Consider the following 20441-nt stretch of genomic DNA (forward strand, 5'->3'; position numbering starts at 1 on the left):
ACCATTTGTTGTATTGTGTGCTTGCTCTGTTCTGGGAACTCCAATACAAGGAAGACTCACCCCAGCAATGCTTCCATCCTGTCCACCACCCCATCTAACTTCAATCCCTCCCACTGCAGCCTTCCTGAATGAAACACAGAGACAGGCAATTGGGGTCTGAAGGTCTAGGAAACTTGACCCAAGGCTCCTTCACTACCATGCAGACATGATGGCCATGGTACTAGGAGGCAAACTACAGCCCCGAGACAGAGGTGACAGCTGCATGCAGGAGGGGTAGGTAGCTGGGGTTCACCAGAGAGGGGGAGGCGCCCAGAGTCATCCCCTTACCTGAGCCCCAATAACCCCCTCCCAGAAGGATGTCATCCCAAGAATTGGCAAGAGACACAACCAAGGGATAATAAATATAATTGCTATGACGGAACCCTGCCTAGAGAAGCAGGAACATCCTGCACTCCCAGACCCCACCTGTCCCCTCCCGCATGCTGAGGGTGAGTTAGATGCTTTGAGATCACCCTGGGGCTGCTGGGAACCATGGCAGTTGCTGAGGGCAGGCTGCAGTACTCCGCATTTGGCTACCCAGCCCCAGGCCCTGGGCCAGCCTCCTAGCCCAGGACATCCAAGTAAACAGGAGGCGCCTGGGCCAGGGCTTGCAGCCGGGCATGCACATCCTTGATGCTGTGGCGTTGTTGGGGCTCCCGCTGCCAGCAGCCCCGCATAATGGCGTAGACCTCCGGTGGGCAGGCACGCGGCCGCTCCAGCTCACGTCCCTGCGTGATGCACTCGATCGCCTGGGGCCACCAGAGGGAGAGAGGAGAGGGCATACTGGGCCAGGGGCAGCAGAGTGAGGCCAGACCCAGCACTGCCTCTGCTTCACTGAGGCTCCCAAGGCAGGTCACACAATATGTCTGGGCCTCGTGGCGCCTAATAGTTTAAAAGGATGCAGTGAAGCCTAAGATTCCTTTCCACTCTGACTCTGAGCAGTGACAGGGATTAGAGCTAGATAGACCCTGTGAAGGCTGGACTAGGGTAGAACTGCATCCCAAAGGGCTGGAATCAGACCCTCAGCAGACTTGCCAGGTGGGTTGAGGAAGGAGAGGGGCCAAGACATTTGCCAAATCCATCAGCTAAGTGTTGAGGGCTGACTGGAAGAAGAGAAGTGTTCTCCAACTCTCAGCTCCAGAGGGCAAAAAGGAAATAGATCAGGGTTGCAGGTAAAGGACTTGAAAAGTGGGTCGCTTGCATTTTAAGGTAGAGGGCAACGCCACTTTTCCCATCTTCTGTAGATACCACTCTGTGGGCACCTAGCTCCTCTGACAAGGACACTGCAGTGGGAACGCTCAAAGTTTGACTCCAGGAAGGACTGCTAGAGAAGCTGACAGATCCAAAGGAGAGAATGTGGCAGGGAGATGGTTGAAGGGCCTGGAGCCTCTTCATCCCCCTCTTCTTCCCTCCCTCCACATTAGAGGACTTGGGTTATGGACGGCACTAATTCCATTCCTTCTCTCAGTGCTTGAGAAAATTAAAATCTATAACCCTCTCCCCCACCCCACTAGCCTCCAGGGAGCAGACTGCATTAGGAGGAGAAATGCAAATTGACAGCTGCGAGCCAAGGAGCGGGTGAGGGGAGCTGCTCTGCGAGAGGGAACACCTGGGGCCTGCTCTGGCTGTGTCCAATCTGGGGGGCAAGGGGAGGTGGGGACTGTCCTTCTTGCAGTCTAACCTCCAGCCTTCCTGCTGCAGGGTCAGGCGCGCCCAGGCTATGTTCCTCTTTCCACGCCTCTCCCTTTCACTCCGATAATGCCTACTAGGTCTACAAAATGCAGCGAGGGATGGTGGTCTGGGCTCCATTTATAAAGTGCTTTGAGGTTCTCCCAGGAGCCGGTTAAAATAGGAGAAGGTGTACAAGAATACGGTTGGGGTGGAGGGAGCAGGGCCGGCAGGATGCCGGATGAGTGCCGGCGGCGGTGGGATGAGGGGCAGAAGGGGACAGAATTCCTCAAAACAGGGACCCAAAGGGTCAGGGAAGGGGTGGCCGGCAGGGAGCGAGCTGCGGAGCGGTACTGACCTCGGTGTTGGAGAGCTGGTACCAGGGTTGCTTGCCGTAGGTGAAGATCTCCCAGAGCACCACGCCGAAGCTCCACACGTCGCTCTCGGTGGTGAACTTGCGGTAGAGGATGCTCTCGGGCGGCATCCAGCGAATGGGCAGCATGGTGCGGCCTCCCACCTGCCGGCGGACGCCGCGTCACCTCCAGGGGGCGCCCGCCCCGCGGACAGCCTCTCCCGGCGCAGACCCGCCCCCAGCCCCGTCATTAAAAATAAATAGAAGTGGCTCTCCCTCCCAGGGCTAGGAGCGAGAAACCGATGGTGCCGTGTCCGTCCGGAACAGTGGAGACAGACCCTCCTCCACTGAGGGCCAAGGGAGTAAGTAGGAGGAGGGTTAAAAAACCAGGATCAGAGAGTCTCAGACCCCACACCGCCCGAGGAAGGCGTGGCCAGCAAGGGCATGCCCTCTAGGGGGACGCGGCCACGGCGTGTCTACAGTTTGGAGGCTGGGGGAGGGGTTGGGCTGAAAGACCCTTACGCGATAGTAGTCGGTGCTGTAGATATCCCGGCTCATGCCGAAATCGCCGATCTTAACCACTAGTCCCTGGCCCACCAGGCAGTTGCGTGTGGCCAGGTCCCGATGCACGAAGTGCAGACCTGCCAGGTACACCATTCCCGCAGCGACCTGGCTAGCCACGGCCAGCAGCTGCCCCAGGCCCAGGGGTCCCGGAGCCACGTCCTCCCCGCCAGCCAGCAGCTTGGCATCAGGCCCGTGGGACCTTCGAGAAAGAGTGAGGGAGAAGGGATGGGCTAGGAGGAGAGAACCTCGGGGGAGCCTGAGAGAAGGTGAGGGAGCTGGGGGAAATGGGGGAGGGACTCAGGGAAGGTAGGAAGGAGAGAACAGGAGAAGCAGGTGTCTGGAGGGGCTTGGATGGGGGCCGGCTGGTGTGCCCACCTCCAGAGCATCCCCTAGTGCCCACATTTCCCAAGTGCATGCCTTCCTCTCGGGCAGCCACCTTAAACTCCAACCTCAGCATCTAGCTGCCCGCTGGCTCCTACACCTCTTGCCCAGCTACATGTCTGACTAAAACCCAGCCAAGATGCTCAGCATCCTCCTCCAGGTGTGCCCCTGCCTCATGGAGGTGTGTCCCTCACCCAGGCTGTGAACCTGAAACCCGGGAGTCCTCCATTTCTGCCTCTCACCTTTGCCCTTAGTATTCAGCCATTCCTGTGGGATCTGCCTGCCTTCCCATGGCTTCCAGGATGCCCTCCTCCTCCCCACACCTATCCCTCCAGACCACTCCCCAAATACTCCTTCTTCTGAGGCTGTCTGAGCTGGTGGTTTTGTCAGTATTGCCCTTTTCCTACTGGCCAACTTTCTCCTCATCCATTTATTTCTTTGTTTATTCCAGACATTTGGTAAACATCTCCAGTGTGCCAGGCACCAAAGCTACAGCAGAGGGGAGGATGCAAATAGACGGGTTACAGCAGGGCAGCATGAGGGGCGCCTGGGGGCACTCAGGGTAGGGATGGAAGAAGTCAGGGAAGGCTTCCTAGAGGAAGAGACATCTAAACTGAGACTCAAGCCCTTAGGAAGGGAGGCTGACAAACCACTCGAAGGGATGGGAGACAGGCGTGGGTTATGTGGCTGGGAAAGGAGGCCCAGTGCACCAGGCAGAGATAGAAACCCAGGGGCAAGGAGAAGTAGACAGCCCCTCCTAGGGGAAGTCTTCCAGACTCGTCTAGGAGCGTTCATGAGTTTCCCCTTTGGTTTCCTTATGCTCTGTCTACCATATAAAGCTGCTCTCCCCACATCCTGGGCCCCAGATGGGTCCTCGCTGATATCCGGCCCCTAGCAGGGAGCCCACACCATGTCTGGTGAGCAAGGGGAAGGGCTTCTCTCTGGCCTCCTCTTGACCTGGATTCCTCTGAGCCAATCCACCTCCACACACAACCTCGGATCTGACCTCACCTCCCTCCTGCTCCACATCCTCCCCGGGCTCCTCCCCATCCTTAAGATAAGCTCCGACTCTGGGGTCTTTTCCAGCTGAATTCTACAGCCTGGCTACGTGAATGACCCAGCACTCTCAGTGGGGATGTTTAGAGACCAAATCACAACCATCAACTGTACAAAGACACTCATCCAGAACCACAGTCCCCTGTTGTCCCTCTTACTGGTGGGGAAACTGAGGCCAGAGAGGGGAACTACTTGGCAAGGAAGGCTCAGTTAACAAGTCGCAGTTGATCCCAAACCCTGGCCCTTTCTGCTCCATCCTGCTCCGACCTCGGGGGCTGGGCCGGGGGAGGGGGGGGGTCCACCTCATCAGAGAAGAGTTCAGCAAATGGAACACGTGACCATCACACATCTGGATCATTTGTTACCTGTGTGCCTTTGGGCAAGTCACTGAACCTCTCTAAGCCTCATCTGAGAAATGGGTACATTTCTAGAAGTTTTAAGTTATTAAACCTATCAGAGTTGTTCTGTCTCAAGCCAAAGAAAGGAAATTTGGGGGAATTTTCCTCAAGTATAAATTGCCATATATCCTAGGTAACTATGAAAAATAAATATCCATTTAGATTATTACAGATATGTAGGTATAAGCACATATAGTCATAAATGAATTGTAAAATATGTAACATAGCGCCTGGAACATGGCAAGCGCCTGATAAATGTTTGTCATTGCTGTTCTCATCATGATCCACACTGCCCCCTCCTATGGACACGGCTTCTGTGTGCCACACACAGATGCACGCACATTCTCCACAAAGCCCAGCCGTCCTGCAGCCTCAGCTCGTGGCTTCCGCTACTGCAGTCCCCCTGACACTGTCACTCTGCCCTCCACACGGACTCTCCCCACATCCACACATCTGCCTCAGAGCTCCTTGGGGACCGGAGCTGTGCCTTCCTTCTCCTTCCTGGTGTTCTCCCCAAGTTCAGGGTGTGCTTGTAGGGAAGGGAGGACAGCCATGGGCCGGGGGCCAGAGCCAGGGCCGGGCGGGCCCTCGTACCGGAGGAAGCGGTTGAGGTCACCGTGCCGCATGTATTCAAAGACCATGAGCAGCGGGCGGCCCTCAGTGCAGACGCCGAAGAAGCGCACGATGTGCTGGTGCTGAAGCATGGTGAGCAGCTCGGCCTCGCGCTGGAAGTCCTGCCGGGCGCTTTCAGACACCTCCTTCAGCGCCTGGATGGTAGGGTCGGATATCCCTGGATGCAGGCCCAGTCTTGACCATCTCACATCCCAGCTGGCCCAGCATCCACCCCCAAGTCGTGAACTAGGCCAGGTCCCAGCCTCTCCCCTCTCCCCTGTCTTGAGCACCCTGTCTTGGCATGACAGTGCTCTGGGAGGTGGGCCCTGGACCAGCAATACTTCGTGGCCAGGGTCTTACCTTGACGGCCACTAGCATCTTGTCCTTCTCAGGCAGCAGGTTGTGGCACTCGGCAAGGAAGACCTTCCCAAAGGCACCCTCACCCAGCTCCCACTTGAGCACGATATCTCGGCGCTTGATGTGATGAACACCTGGGAGTGGGGGCTTGCAGGATCAGCCAAGATCCCCAGTCTTGGAAGAGGGGTGGGACAGGGGCAAAGACAGGACTGTCCCGCAGGGTTGTGCTTGGCACAGGGGGCGCCCGGCAAGACAGAGGGTCACACTGAAAGTGAGCCTTCACCAGGTCCCATGACGTGATGGGGACCTGGGTGGTGGGGGGCTGGGAGGAAAGGTTTGTTCAGGCCTGGGGTGGGCAAAGGCAATGACACCCAGGAACCTCTTCACATGCACACACATGTACAAACACACGCACACAGGCTCGCCCCCACCCTCGACCCAGCCCCTCACAGGCATCACTGAAGTATTGTGGGTTCTCAATGATGTGGCCTTGGAGCCCAGAGCCTTTGCCCTCGGTGGGAGACAAGGAGCTGCCACCCAGAGTCATGAAATGCAAGGACATGGCCAATCCATCCTCCGGAGCCAGCACAGCGGGGCCTGGGAAGGACACAGTCACGTGGAGGGGTCACAGCCCAAGCACACACCCTGGCTCCTGCCAGGCTGCAGGGTGCCAGGTGACCCCACCTCCTAACTTGCATGGGAAGAACTGAGGAGCTAGGAGGCAAGACAGTCGCAGGGGGAAGGGGAGGCACTCCAGCCATTCTCTGTCTGGCTCCTGTCCAATCCCAGGCCCCGTGGGCCACCAGAGAACTCCCCCACTGCCCCCCCGCAGAGCTCAGACCTCCCAGATCCACTTAGTGTTTGACTACAATCCAGCCACCAATTAGCAGCTGCTACTTCTGAAACTACCCTGGCTTCAGCACCGACACACTCACACTCACGAGTCCTCATATATCCCAAACACCCACTCTCTTGAACCCCATGTGTGCCCAGGCCCCCACACAGAGGACAGAGTCGGGAAGAACCAGGAGGAAATAAAGCCAGGAAGACAGACTGACGGCCCCTCCGCAGCCCCTCTACTCACGGTTGATCCCAAACTTGTTCCTGTGTCCACATTTGTTGAGCACAAGAAATGTTGTAGAAAGGAAGAGGCAGGCAAAAACGGCCAGGCCCACGGCCATCGAGACCTGGGGGTATGGGGTGGTTGGATCTAGGGGTCATCCTGAACCCTCAGAGCTCCCCACTAGTCAACCACTTCTCCATTCTGCATAGATGCCCAGAGCCAGGCCCCCGCACCTGCCTTCTCCTCCCCTGGCCCCCGAGTCACGGCTGTGAAGGTGTTGATGGAGCTCAGGCCAGACTCTGCTGCTCTCTGTGCTCTGACTGGAATGACATACAGAGGAGCCTCCAGCCCAGCTTCCTGTCCTAAGTCCTGAACAAGCTTCCACTTCCCATGCTTACCCCAAAAGGAGTCTCATCCTTCTCCACTGGGTCTCCGGAAGTGCTGTTGGTGTCTGTGGGGACACAGGGTAGAAAGGCTTTGTCACAGGTTGTATCTCCTCCACAGACTCCCCATCCTGGCCCCGGCTGAACCCTCAAGCGTTAACTGTGCCCCCTGCCCCAGCGGCAGCTCCCAGCTCCAGGGACCACACAGAACCTGCCCTCCGGCCTGGGCTACTCACCCACTGGCGAGAAGGAGACTGCAGCAGGAGGGAGGAGAGAGAGCAATCACATGGAGGAAAAGAGCAGTGAGTCCCCTTCCCCCTCTGGACTCATCCCTTCGTGGGTGGGAGTGGGAGGGGGAGGCGGAGCTGCTCCAGCTGGGCCAGGGATGCCCTGGTTCATGGCTCTCTCTTCAGCCAGCCCTAGTGAATGGAATAACTCGGTACAGGACTCTTAGGGCTGGGGAAGGCTGGGGCAAGGAAGCCAGCACAGAGCTGGACACCAGAACTCCAGGCTACTTTCTGTCTGGGACCAGGCCCTCCAACTTCCAGGGTCAAGATCACAGTGGGAAGTGGGCCAGGCCTCCCCGGACACCTGGATCTGCACCCGGTTGGGGCCCAGGGGGTGGGAGCAGGGTTCAGGGTGGCCCTCGCACCAGGAATGGGGTCCTCAGGGTTGAATTCGAAAGGGTTGTCCATGAAAGCGGCCATGACCCAAGCGGCAGCCTGGCCCAAGGGGTTGGTTGCCAGCAGCGTGTAGTTGCCGTTGTTGACGTGGGTGGGCTGGTTGAGGCGCAGGCAGCCGTGGCGCATCGTCTCATTGGCTGCCAGCTCCAGGAACTCGGTGAAGATGAAGGAGGTCTCGTTGAGCACAGAGCCGTTGAAGAGCCAGCGCAGAGAGGGCGCCGGCTGCCCGTCCACCGAGAAGGGGATGCACCAGTGGTGCTGCTCCACGGCGGCCTGCAGATGCACGCTGGCCGGGACTGCGGGCCGGAGAGGGTGACAGGGAGAGTCAGCAGGCGTCCCGGGGAGGCTGAGCGTGGACAGTCAAAAGGGGCAAGCCTAAGAGAAACAGGTCAGCGGGCTCCAAGAAATTCACAAGGAGAGATGTTTTGAAGAAAGCTGACAGTAAGTCTTAAATAAAGTCAGGCAGCAGGTGTATACATTCAGAAGCTTAAAGAATTTAAGCGGTGGGTTTAAAGTAAATAAGTAACAGTCCTAGAGAAGTAGGGTTCCAGCTCATAGAAATTAGACATGGAGTCTTTCGGATGAGGGAATCCAGAAAAATTTAGTGTAGTCAAGCTTAAGGGGATCTGGAAGGGGCCTAAAAGATCAAACAAGCAAATATATATATATATATATAATTTTTAAACTTTTTGGAAAAAGATATGGGTTTGAAATAGACCCAACCTGAAAGAAGTAAAAGACCTTCAATAATAGAAAAAAGTATATATATATACATATATATGTATGTGTGTGTGTATACACACACACACACACGGGGTTCTCAGTGGACAAGAACTGGGTGAAGCACACTACTGCTAAAGAATCCACCTGCCAATGCAGGAGACGTAAGAGACGCAGGTTCGATCCCTGGGTTGGGAAGTTCCCCCGGAGAAGGAAATGGCAACCCACTCCAGTATTCTTGCCTGGAAAATCCCATGGACAGAGGAGCATACATATACCCAATTGACACTGGAATTCCAGCCAGCATTCATGCAGCAGCATACTATTCAGCAGTGGAATGAATGAACTAATTGTTACTCCAGTTAACATAAACGAATCTTACAAATATAATGTAGAGCAGAAGAAATTAGACACAAAATAATATATGAGGTATGATTCCATTTATATAATGTACAGGATCAGACAAAACTCAACCATGCTGATAGGGAAGCATATGTATGTAAAATTATTTTTAAAAGCAAGGAGATGATTGTCACAAAAGTCAGAATGGGGTGGAGGAGAAGGATGGGGTTCTGAATAGTGAGAAAGGGGTGTCTTCTGAAGTGTCTGTAAGCCGAATTATTGTTTAAAGTGTATATGTTTTATGTACATATCTATGTAAAGTATGTTTCCCAAGAAAAGAAGAAAAAATTATACCATGTAGAAGATTTTAAATAATTTGTTGGCAGACCTAGAGAAATTAGACAGTGAGCCTAAAGAGAAACTTGCATGGAGAATTTCTTCTTTTAAAACTAGGAAGTAGGGCAAAAGTCCTACAGAGGAATGAACATGAAGAAATACAAGGGAGCAGAGAGAATGGATGTCGCTGGTGTTGAGGGTTTCAGTAGCAAGACTTGGGCAGGGGGCCAAAAAGAAATCCTTCTCCATCCCTCTGGCCTTGACGAGCCCCCAGGACATCCCTCAAAGGATCAGTTCATGGGAATCTGGAAAGAGCTGGGAGGGAGCAGCTGTGGACACACGTACATCCCATCCCTTTCCTGCAGCCCCCGACCCTCACATCCTCTTTTCCAGGAAGCAGGGATGGGGTGGGCACAGAAGCAGTCACTGGCACTCACAGGAGACATTGACTTGGACGGAGACTTCAGCCCGGCCCACATCATTCTCCGCCCAGCACGTCACATTCTTCCTATTGAGGTCACTGGTGACATTGGCCAGGGTCAGCCCCAAGGACGGCAGACTCCCAGATTCCTGGGTCAGAGAAAAGAGGGGAAAATCAAGAAGAGCTTCAGCTGGCTTGGGGCTGGAGGCAGCTGGGCAGGGGGGTGGAGGGGGGCAGAGCTGATGTCTTTGGGGAACCCCTCTGGCTCCAGGTGGAAAAGAGAGGGAGGGACGGGAAGGGAAGAGGTGTGGGAGAAAATATGGCAGAGGATGGCCCTCCTTCAGAGCCTGTTTACACCTTCTCCTGGATCACTGATTTAATGATCTGAAAAATCCAGAACACAACCAATAACCTCAAAATAGGCGCAAAGTCTCCCAAACCATAAAACCACCCATCTGAACAGCTGAATACAAGTCACAAATCCCAAGTATAGAAATGTACACAACCAATTGGAAAACCAGCTAGGACCTCACCACCTACTCATTCTTGTTTAACACATAATTCTAAGAAATTTAGTCTCAGCCCAAGGTAGATCAGAAACAAAGAGATGGTGCTGATAACGCAGCAGCAGTTAGGAGCAACAGTAGAACCATGATGAATACCTTTGGCAGATGGAAAAAGAGAGTGAAGTTAGAGAGAAGCTAAGTGACTTGGTTCTGAATCATCATCGAAAGACTGACTCAGATTCAGATTCTCTTCCTGAGACACCACGGAGGTTATATGGCCCTAAGACAATTTTTTAATCTTGCTGAACAAAGATTTTCTTATTTTGTAAACTGAGGAGGTAGACAAAATGATCTTTTGACATTTTTAGAAAGCTATTTTCATAAAATGATGAACATAAATGAAGTAGTGGGCAAATCTGATTTTTCTGGAAATTTCGTGAATGTGGAATCCCTTGAATAAATGCCAGGGAAGGTGAACTTTCTCTGGGCTTCGACTGGAATATGTGAGTTCACATATTCCAGAAGAGCTATCCAGCCTCTTGTGCAAGCCCTGAGTTCCAGCCACTTGAAGGGGAAGCCCTGCCTAAGCTTCTCTCAGCTGTTCCAGCTCCTCCAAGTCACTCTAGAATATGGTATCCCATGAACTCTTCCCTTTGAGCTGTTCCGCCACTCTCCTGATGGTGACTTGATGGGGACCAGCCTCCCCTCCCCTCTATTTAAGCTAGGGGATGGCTTTTCTACAGAAAGTCTCTAGAAGACAGAAGTGAAGCTCCCAAAGAGAACAGCAAAAATCTGGAATTTCTCCAAATGTATAGCTTATCAAAGGTCTCTCCACTGAAGGTCATGGCTTCTGCCTTGCCTGCTGTTTCATTACTCAACCTTAGAGGCTCTGATCTATGGGAAGGTGGGACCACTCGGTGGCCAGCGGTCCCCCTACCGTGTCTAGACCTCCTGCTCAGGACTCCAGTGGTTCCTCCTTCAGTGTTGTCCCAGGTTGTTGTCATTTAGCTGCTATATTTGACTCTTTGAGACCCCATGGACTGTAGCCCACCAGGCCCCCTCTGTCCGTGGGATTTCTCAGGCAAGAGTACTGGAGGAGGTTGTCATTCCATTCTCCAGGGGATCTTCTAGACCCAGGGATTGAATCTGCGTCTCCTGCTTGGCAGGCGGATTCTTTACCACTGAGCCATTTGGGAAGCCCAAGGGACCACCAGCAATTCTGGGGTTGATTCCCTTTCCAGAGCGAGGGCCTCCAAACTAGACCCCACACCCTGCTTTCACTGGCCCGACTCCTTCCAGGGCCTGGACTCTGTGTGTCCACCCACGCGTGGCCAGCTTTTGGGTGGGCACAGACAGATGTCGACCCCTGCTGTCCTTGTCCATGAAACCTCCTGAGTCAGTTATGGCTACTCTTGGCTGCCTGTTGCCAGCCTAAGGACAAAGGGCAGGATCTAGGAAGATGCCCAAACTGGATAAGAGAGCTAGAGGCCAGCAAGTGCCCAGAGGCAGGGAGAACATCTGAAGGCCATCATGTCCATCTCCTCAGCTGACAGATAAGAAAACCAAACTGCAGTCGGATTGGGGGATTTTTCCAAAAGTCACTCCAAGAATTAATTAGTGAGAGAGCTGAAACCAGAACTGTGCCTCCCTTACTAATACGCTCATCACACACCCAAAAGGATGCTGCTTCTGGATTCTCTAGAAAATGACTGGAAGGCCCTGAAGAACTGGCCTGGGCACAGGACCACAAATGTTGTTCCCTCTCCGTGGTCCTCAGTGTCCTTATCTAGAAAGGTGGATTGGAGAGCTGGTGTGTTGGGTTCCCCGGGTCAGCTCCAATATGGGAGGGCTCTGTGACCCTCTCTCTTTGCAGCCAGCATATCTTCCCAGAGTGGGGACCTACGTTATAGCTGATCAGTGGAGCCTGGGGTCCCTGCTGGACCAAGGTCTGCCCTGAGGGCATGTGGTGTGCCTATAGCTACCCAACAGCACAAGCCTGAGTCCCAAGGGTCTAAACCATCTTGGTCCATCTCTCATCCTTTATGGGCTTCTTATTTGCTATCTCTCTTTCCCTGTCTTCGTTCCCTGTGCTCGGGTGCATCAGGAGGGGGGCGTGGGGGCGGGGACGATGGAGAGCTTCTCACCATCACTGTGGCTGACCCCTCCAGCTCCGCGAGGATCCAGCCAGCCTGCTCCAAGCCCTGCCCCTCCACCTGGCACTGCAGCAACACGTCGGCCCCCACATCCACGGAGGCATTGGACATCTGGATCTTCAGCGTGGGCTCACCTGGTGCCCGAGGGGTGTTAGAGCCGGGAGAGGCCTCCAAATCCTGCCTGGGGACACTGATCCTCCCTCCGCCCTCCCCAGTGACCCTGCCCCTGCCCCTCAACCTTCAGTTTCTCCCAGCTCTCTGCCCCAGTCCCCCCTTCAGGGCTCGTCCCCCGAGCCCTGCCCAATGCCCTCCCCCCAGGGGTGCCCTCTTTCCCAGCCCCTCACACCACCTGCAGCACCTACCGCAGCTGGCGTTGGACATGAGGGCAAGGGGCCCCTGCCCCGGACACTGCAGCTTCTGTTCCCGCACTCCTCCCCGCCCCTCCTCCTCCCAGCGCTGCAGCCAGAGCAGGGCACAGGAACAGTGCAGGGGGTTCCCCGACAGGACTCTGGTGGGTGTGGGGGAAGAGAGAGAGTCGGGGGGAAGGGCAGATGTGAAGGAAGTTCTACAGCAGGAGGGAGTGCAGTTAGATAGCGGGGTGGACTGTCTAGAGGTGAAGGAGTGGGGACATGGGAGAAGTTCCTCTCATGGACCCCTTTCACGAGACATTGAAAGAAACAGAATGCCAAAAATCAAAGACAGCCAGCTACAGGCTATACAGAATTGCCCCACCCGGGCTCCCCAGAGTGGCAAGCCAGGTGAGGGCTCTGAGTAGGGTGGCAAGGAGGGAAGGGCACTCACTGCTTTCTGGAGTGACACCCAAAGGCCTTAGGTGCCCACCAAACACATCCCACTGCTGTCCACCCACCCCACGAGCTTGGTGTGCTAGGAATGTGGGCAGATATGCCCTTGTGCACAGGCCCAGAGAACCGTGCCAGCCCCTGGCCCTGAGAACACATAGCTCTCCACGCCTCCCCCCCACCCCAAATGTCCCCAGGGCAATAATCCCCTCAGTGGCTGCAGGGAGCCATAGCCTCTGCTTTGATGGGAGTGGGGAGGGCGGTGGTTCACAGACGTGCATGTGGACAGCCAAGCATGCCATCCCCACAGAGAACCCCCTACCCCCCCCATCGCAACAGTTCCATACAGACACAGTGACATACCTTCACAGAGACGTACAGGCACTCGAGGGCCCGCACAGAACACACACACTCACACACTTGCTGCCCTTGCCCCTGGAAGCTCCCACACTCACAGTTCCTGTAAGGAGAGGCCCTGGACCGTTTTCCAGGACAGAGTCTCCAGAGCGTTGAAGGAGAGATTCCTGCAGGAGTTGAGACAGAGCAGACAGACCCCTTGAGTGACCCGACCTCGGTCTGACCCAGATTGAGTGAGGGGAGGAGCCAGGAGGAAGTTGACATCTGGCTCCCCCACCCCGGCCCTGGCAACTACAAGTAGCCCATGGGCGAGGCATTGGGGTGGGGGGCTGGGTAGGCTCTTTGAGTCCCATCTTCTCCCTGGGACAACAAGGGTTAACCCCACTTAACCCCCTCCCAGACCCCAGGGAGGAGGGGGTCTGAAGTAACAGCCGCTCCCCCTCCCCCACTCTTGGCCCCAGCTGGCAAAGTGCTGAGGCCCCAGCTGGGGGCAGGGGCTCCATCTGTGCTCCCACTGAGCCCAGGACGGGGCCAGCGAGGAGGGGAGGATGGGCTCCCACCTCGCTTGCCCTCTGCCGGATGCCTCGGAACTCAGAGTCCTTCCTCAGGTCCCCTCCCCACGCCTCCTTCCTTCCCCTCCTCAAGGACTAAGGAAAGGGACCGCAGGCCCCCAGCCCCCAGTTGCAGAGACAGAGAAAATGAGTTTTTCGGCGAGGGGCCAGCTCCAGGACTCTGGAGCTGCCACACCTGCGACCTTCTGCTTCTGAGGGGCCTGCCCTGACCCTTCTCCTTGCCTAGCTGTCTTTTGGTTTGTGGGGGCTGAGTTGGAAAGTAGCCACTACACAGGGATCATCAGCAAGACCCATTTTAGTGCCAGGCAGAGCTGACTGTCCTTCTGTCCTGCCGCTTACAGTTATATGACCTCAGCCCAGAAACTTATCCTAGCTGATTCTCTGAATCCTCATCTCCAAAATGGGGATGATGCTACCTCTCTCACCAGGCTAATGGTGAAGATTCACTGACAATAAATATTGTGAGGTGTCACTGAGTAAGCATTTTTAACTGAAGCCCCCACACCTAGTAAGGGAGGTAACATCACCTTATCCTTTCGTTAAATCACAGGACACAACAGAGAGTTTAGAGTCCCCGCACAACTGCATGAGTCAGAAGCTCCCACCACACTTCCCATCTTGCCAGCTGCCCCAGGTGCTAAGGAGGAGCTGAACTCCTACCCTCAGGAGGCCAGGGGATGGTTTACCAGGGACTCTAAGGGTCTTGCCTTTGGAGGTCTCTCTCGCCCATGCCCTCTTCTCTACAAAAGGGATGCCTGTGACTCCCAGGGGAGTGTGCCAAGTGACTGATCTGATCTCCCAGCACCCAAGACATCCCAGAGATCAGGAAATGGTTGGGAAACAGAGTCCCGGTCAGAACCCAGGGTCCCGCTCCTGATCCTTGCCCCCTTTGGACTGCGTGTGTCTGAACCCCAGGAAGAAAACCGAGGCAGGCACCATGAGAAGTGTCCTGCAGCATGAAGCATGGAAGCGAGACAGCAAGAAGGACCTTCTAGTTGGCAGGGGCGAGAGCTGAGAGGATCACCATCCCTGAAGTGGATGAGAAAAAGGCCCAGGAGAGTGGGTGGGATGACTTTCCTAACCAGACTGGGGCCGTCCTCAGAACAGTGCCCTGGGGAGGGCCAAGCCCATTAGCCGCCCAAGCCTAGGTGTCTCCCAGCCCGCCCTGCCCAGCCCCGGTCACTCACAGTCGACTGAGCCGCGGAGTGTAATGGAAGGCATTTGGCGCCACAGAACGGAGACCGCTCTTCACGATGGTGCTGGGGAGGGCACAGAGGGGTCAACACTGAGGGGAGCAGTTACCTGGGCCCCTGCTCTCCACCCATGCCAGCCCCCCAGTCTCTAGTGCTGAGCCAAACACTTCCTCGGCAACCCTGGACCCCTGAGGCCACCAAGCTCTCTGGCCAGCCAGCGCCTCAGTCCTCAGCCACCCCAGTCCACCCAGGCCCCTCGCGCCCTTGGTCCTAGCACCCTCCCTGACGCTCTGGTCTCCCAGGACCTGTGCGGAGCCCCTCACAGTTTCCTCAGCTCCCCCAGGCCCCTCAGGTCACTGAGCTTCAGCTGCTGCAGATGCTGCTGGTTCTCGATGTAGCTGTGGGGAGAGAGGATGGGAATCACAGAGGCCCAGGCCCACACTCGAGTCCCCACACTCACCTGCCTCCCTCCCTCCCTCCCACATGCACCCACAGACATCCAGTCACACAGAGACCTGTTTACATGTGTAACCATGAACAGGCAGGCCCACACACCCATCCACATACGCACAGAGACCCTCACACAGTCACACAGTCCCATGCCTGCATCCTCACACTATCACACATGCAAGCACACACACAGAGATGTGTAAAGATATACACAGAGACGCACCTCCTCACATACACCAGCATATGCATGTGTGTCCCCATGTACACGCTTACACTCTCCCATATAGACACACATAGACACATAGCTCATGCATGCACACACATGTACATGCATGTGAGAATGTGTGGGCATTACTCGCATGCACAGACACACATGAGTCCATTCGCAGCCTGGCGTCCTGCTTTTAAACACAGAGCCTCTCCTGCACATGCTCAACAATGGGGGGTCATGCTCAAACACTGGCTTCCATGAGGGGCCTAGCTCATCACTGCCACTGCCCCACCCAGCACAAAGGAAGGCCTGGGGCCATGAAAATACGCGCTCCCAAACACACCCGCTCAGAGACCACTGTCTGGGCTCACCCATACTACTGGGCATGCGTTTGAGAGCACGCACACACACACACACACCCACACACACATGCCACCCTCTCCCCCTCAAAGCCACTGGCCCCTCCCCACACTCAAGTGTAAACCCCTCCATTCTCCAGCCCCCCCCACCCTGGCATCTTTCAGCAAAGCAAGTGACAGGCATACAGGCTGTCAGTCAAGGACCCCTTGAGCCCCTTCCTGCCCCAGGAGGGACCCAGCAAGGAGAAAGGGGCCATGAGAGAAAGGAGTCAGAGTTGGGAACGGGAAGAGGCATCGACTGGCTGTCTCACGCAGTGAGAGAGCAATGGGAAGGCTGGAGGGGCAGGGGATGTGCAGAAAAACAAAGAGATAGCGAAACAGAGACACCTAGGAAGAGGAACTGACAGGAAGAGACTGGCAGAGAGACAGAGACAGACAAGGAGAAAGACAGATAAGAAAAGGGAGACAGAGAGATAAGCACAGAGAGCCAGAGAAAGCAAGATAGGGGGCAGAGAAAGAAAGAAGTAAAAGCAGGCATGCAGGGCTGGGGGATTTCTGCTGCCCTGGGGCCCTGTCCAGCTTCTGGATCTCACACGCCAGGGAGTTCCTGAGAAGTCAGCTGCCCTTGCAGGGGCACGTCATGTCCCCCCCCAACGCCCCCCACCCCTGCCGCACACACACAGGGGCTCCTGACTCACTGCCTGTTCTCAGAACTCTCTCCCTCTACCCTGTTCTTCCTAGCCTTTGGAAACCAGGGCCAGCCCGAATGACCATCCCCCGCACATACACACACTGCCAGCCCTTCCCAGACTTGGCCCCTGCAGGACACCCAGGTGTCAGGTCATCAGTCCCCTGAGGTCTAGGGAGTAAATTCCAGTGACTCTGAGAGTTGGTCCCTATCCTACCCACTCACCCCCCAGCTCCTGCCAAGAGAGTGTAGAGGTGTAGGGACCTCAGGAGGGGGTGAGGGACCCGGGGAGGGAGTGAGAAGGTAGGGTGGCCGAGTATGTGCAAACTGTCAGGCAGCGTGCTCAAAGCTGCCTCATTCGTTTGGATTCATAATCAATCTGTCTATTCGAGTCCATTATCTCCTCGTTAGCTCTGCGGGTGAAGGAGGAGGAGGGGACCTTGCAGATGGAGGCAGGGGTTAGACTGCTGCCCCACCCAGAGGGACAGCTCCACTCACACCCTGCATGGCTTCCAGCCCCCAGCCCCCACCTGTCCACACTCCCCACTCCCACTTCCCCCCTGCTGGACCCACTAGGGGCTTGAAAGGGAATCAGGAAAAGAGTGCTGAAGGGGAACATACAAGAGCCTAGACACTGCTTTGCAGACCCAGAGTGACAAATGCACAGGACTGGGGGTGGCAGACTGGACTTCAGGCCTCCCTCCCATCATGCAGAAACCTAGGTCCAGACCAAGACAAGGCCATCTCTCCTCCTGGCCTCCCTAGGGCCATTAGGGAGCGAGATTGAGTACCTTCCCGTTAATTACCACAAGATACCCGAGTAACTCAGTGCCAATTATCGTAGGCTGCTCAAGTCACTTCCAGACATTGATGGCCCCTGCCACAGATAACTTTCAGGCTATTACTGCATGAGGCCAGGGTTCCTTGCCCACTGTCTAACCCCAGGCCTAATAGGAGGAGGATATTCTAGCAGGTCCTTTCTTCTTCTAGAAGTCTTGCTGGCCCCACCAGCCACATAGAATACTCAAGTATTTTCCAGACACCATCATATGATGCTTGAGTATCTCTAAGCCAATTATTATAGAATACTCCCATAGGTTTCACCAGTTGCTAAAAAGTACTTGAGTATTTTGTAACCAATTAATGCAGGATGAGTATTTTGTAACCAATTAATGCAGGATGAGTACTGCAAATGTTGGCGATTCCTCCCCATTTCAGGTCAGGAAGGGAGGAGAATCTCTCAGCAAGGGCAGTCTCCCTATCCAAAGTAGAGAGAAAAGGGTGGTGAAGGAGATGGGGATGGAGAGAGGGGAGCTTGGAGGGGCTCTCATTTCCTACCTCCAAATCAAGCCGTGGTGGGGAGGAGAGATGGTGGAAATCGGGAGAGGAGAGCTCAACCACCAAGCTATGGCCCCTCAGCGCCTCCCACCTATTTCAGTTCAATTTCCAATTCAAGAGAGAAGAGCTGACTTTGCCTGGTCATGACAAGGAAGGGGGTAAGGGCAGATTTATCCCTGGGAAAGGAAAATGGTAAGGGTACCAAACTGGGGGTGGGGAGTGTTCTCTGCAGATAACCACCTCCTGTATAGGGCAGAGGGTGGGCTCCTGGCTGAGCTCCAGAAAGCGATTTCTAGAAGGCTGGACTCTCTCGGATCTGGTCCACAGAGAGCCCCCTCTTCCTCTCCTCGAAGCTAGCACCTAAGCTGCCCTGAGCCCAGCATCCAGGCAGTAACTGCGGAGGCTGTCAAGGCAGCAGAGGAAAACCAAGGCACAGCCGAGACTTAGCGTGTTATCGGTCTCCCGCCGCACCCGCCCCTCCTGATCTAGCACGCAAGCGGTGAGTCCGCGCCCACGGGGCACGGCTATGCCCGCCTGTCCCCGCGCCCTCTGGCTCGCCAGACACTCACAGCTCCGTCAGGTTCTCGGCGCCTGGCAGGTGGAGGAGGTTATCCAGGGCCCCCGGCCGGGAGCAGCGTAGCCCCGAAGGGCCGTGGGGGCAGCAGACATCGGGGCAGGATGCAGCGCCCGCAGATGCCAGCATCAACCAGGCCAGCAGGCTTCCCGGCCCCGTAGCCCGGAGGTGCCCGCCAGGTTGCCCGCCCCGTCCGCCTCGCAGCATCGCGACGGCGCCCGCCTCGCCGCGGCCGGGCAGCCGTCTGTGCGCTTGCAGCAGCGGCTGCCGGGCCTCCCCCGACATGTGCGCTGGGCGGTGTTAAAGACCAGCCGCCAGGAAAGGGCGGAGCCAGAGGCCCCCGCCCGACCTCGCCCCGCCCCTTCTGTCTCCAACCCCGCCCTCTCCTCTTCTAAGTCGCGAACTCTGCCCCAACCCTCTTCCGAGGCCCCCTGCGCCAGCCTACTCCCCCAAGGTCCCAGCTCCAGTAGATGCGGAGGGGCAGCCTCAGAAAGCCTCAGAGGTGTCTGCTGGGAATGGGGAGACTGGGAAGTTGATACATTATTTTTCCCAGCCTAAAGCCGCTGCATTTAGCGGGGAGGGGAGATGACTGAGCTTGGAAACGGTGGTAGCCCAGGTCACCCTAGCCAGCCCCCGGCCTCAGATCTCACTACGCATTGTGCGCGTACCTGAGGAAGTGTGCATGTCACTTGGGATAAATTAGGGGAAATACTCCCTAAACCCTAGAAAGAAATGGGGAGGGACTCCCAAGAAACCAAACGCAGGAGCTGGAGAAGGAAAAACAGAAGAGACAGAAAGGGATGGTGTCGCCCCCGAACAGCCGGAGAATGGAAACTCGGGAACGGAGACGCCGATTTCCAGGAGAGACCACAGGGTGGCGCTGGCAGCCCGCGCGCAAGGTGTGAGCTCCGCCGGAGTTGAGTGGGTGGGGGCGCGGTCTGCAGTCCCCCACTGGGCTGCGCCTGGCGACCCAGCGTCAGCCACTGACCCGGGCCAGCCAGCACTGGCCCTCGGGCAGGGTACGGCCAAGCTGGGCTGGGCAGGCATCGATCGCCGCTCTGACAAGAGCATCGATTTCTGCGCGGAGAAATTAATAGATCTTCTCTTAGCTCCTCGGACTCGGGAGCCGCCCGCGGGCGGAGCTGGGGACACGTCGGTCCAGGGAGGCCATGCACCCGCAAAGCCCCTGGTCCCCAGCACCAGCTAGAGGACGGGTCCCAGCCCCTCCACCCCGCGGGCCTCATGCCTGGGAAAGGGGAAGGAAGAGGGGTCCTGGCGGAGGGACTCTAAAGGAACCCACGAAGGAAGCCCTCCAAGGGGAGAGTTTTCCCCACCAGGGCCCCGGAACACATCTCCCCACCAGTTCCCCAAGACAGAGACAGAGACCGACCCACCGAGCAGCCCGAATTCAGGAAGGTGACGAGACAGAGGCGGAGCCCACGGGGTGATTGCCCTTTCCACGATTTTGGTTGGAACCAAGGGACTTAACTGGGACAGAGCCTTGCGCCAAAAGCCTCCTAAGGAGGCTGCTAGGGCCTCGGAGAAGCGAAGGGCTTGGCTATTCCGGAGACGGGTCGTATAACCGCCAGGTTTCAGGCTTAGTTAGTTAGCCCGCAGGTGTCAAGGCAGAGGGTGGCAGAACTCAGAACCACCCATTCCCCGGGGGTGGGGGCTGCTTCCTGCCGCTCGGGCTAGCCGTGCTCCCCACCTGGGAGAAGTCCTCAGGGGCGGGGGTGGAGGGACCCACCACAGCTGCAGCGGGGCTGGGGGGAGCTCTGTTCTAGGGCTACCATCCCCCGGTATTTTGGCCTTATTTCCCCAACAGACCTGTCCACCCTTGAGTTGTCAGGCTAAATATTTTGGCT

The 20441-nt window shown here is 56.2% G+C and overlaps 1 protein-coding gene across 2 annotated transcripts; it reads right to left on the reverse strand.

Moving 5' to 3' along the window:
- Positions 1-397: 397 nt before the first annotated feature.
- On the reverse strand, positions 398-18863 carry NTRK1 (neurotrophic receptor tyrosine kinase 1). Of its 2 annotated transcripts, XM_055583936.1 has the most exons (17): positions 18572-18863; positions 15280-15354; positions 14951-15022; positions 13290-13358; positions 12397-12542; positions 12026-12168; positions 9392-9524; positions 7526-7852; positions 7110-7127; positions 6889-6941; positions 6512-6614; positions 5878-6024; positions 5431-5561; positions 5053-5225; positions 2582-2822; positions 2066-2224; positions 398-788 (listed from the first exon to the last, which is right to left on the reverse strand). In XM_055583936.1, the coding sequence occupies exons 1-17, from the start codon at positions 18859-18861 to the stop codon at positions 603-605; spliced, it is 2466 nt and encodes an 821-aa protein (XP_055439911.1). In that variant the 5' UTR covers positions 18862-18863; the 3' UTR covers positions 398-602. The 2 variants fall into 2 exon arrangements, with proteins under 2 accessions (XP_055439911.1, XP_055439912.1); XM_055583937.1 differs by lacking the exon at positions 7110-7127.
- Positions 18864-20441: the final 1578 nt, after the last annotated feature.

The sequence above is a fragment of the Bubalus kerabau genome, chromosome 6 (assembly GCF_029407905.1).
Source record: "Bubalus kerabau isolate K-KA32 ecotype Philippines breed swamp buffalo chromosome 6, PCC_UOA_SB_1v2, whole genome shotgun sequence".
NCBI classification, from domain to species: domain Eukaryota; kingdom Metazoa; phylum Chordata; class Mammalia; order Artiodactyla; family Bovidae; genus Bubalus; species Bubalus kerabau.

What these genes read in the sequence shown, in the direction of transcription:
- NTRK1 (XM_055583936.1), bottom strand. Translation starts at nt 18,861, where the DNA reads ATGTCGGGGGAGGCCCGGCAGCCGCTGCTGCAAGCGCACAGACGGCTG. An exon ending in AGGATGAGACTCCTTTTGGG is followed by an intron (nt 6,615 to 6,888) that starts GTAAGCATGGGA and finishes CCATACCCCCAG; the next exon opens with GTCTCGATGGCCGTGGGCCT. An exon ending in ACCAGCTCTCCAACACCGAG is followed by an intron (nt 789 to 2,065) that starts GTCAGTACCGCT and finishes TGGTGGCCCCAG; the next exon opens with GCGATCGAGTGCATCACGCA.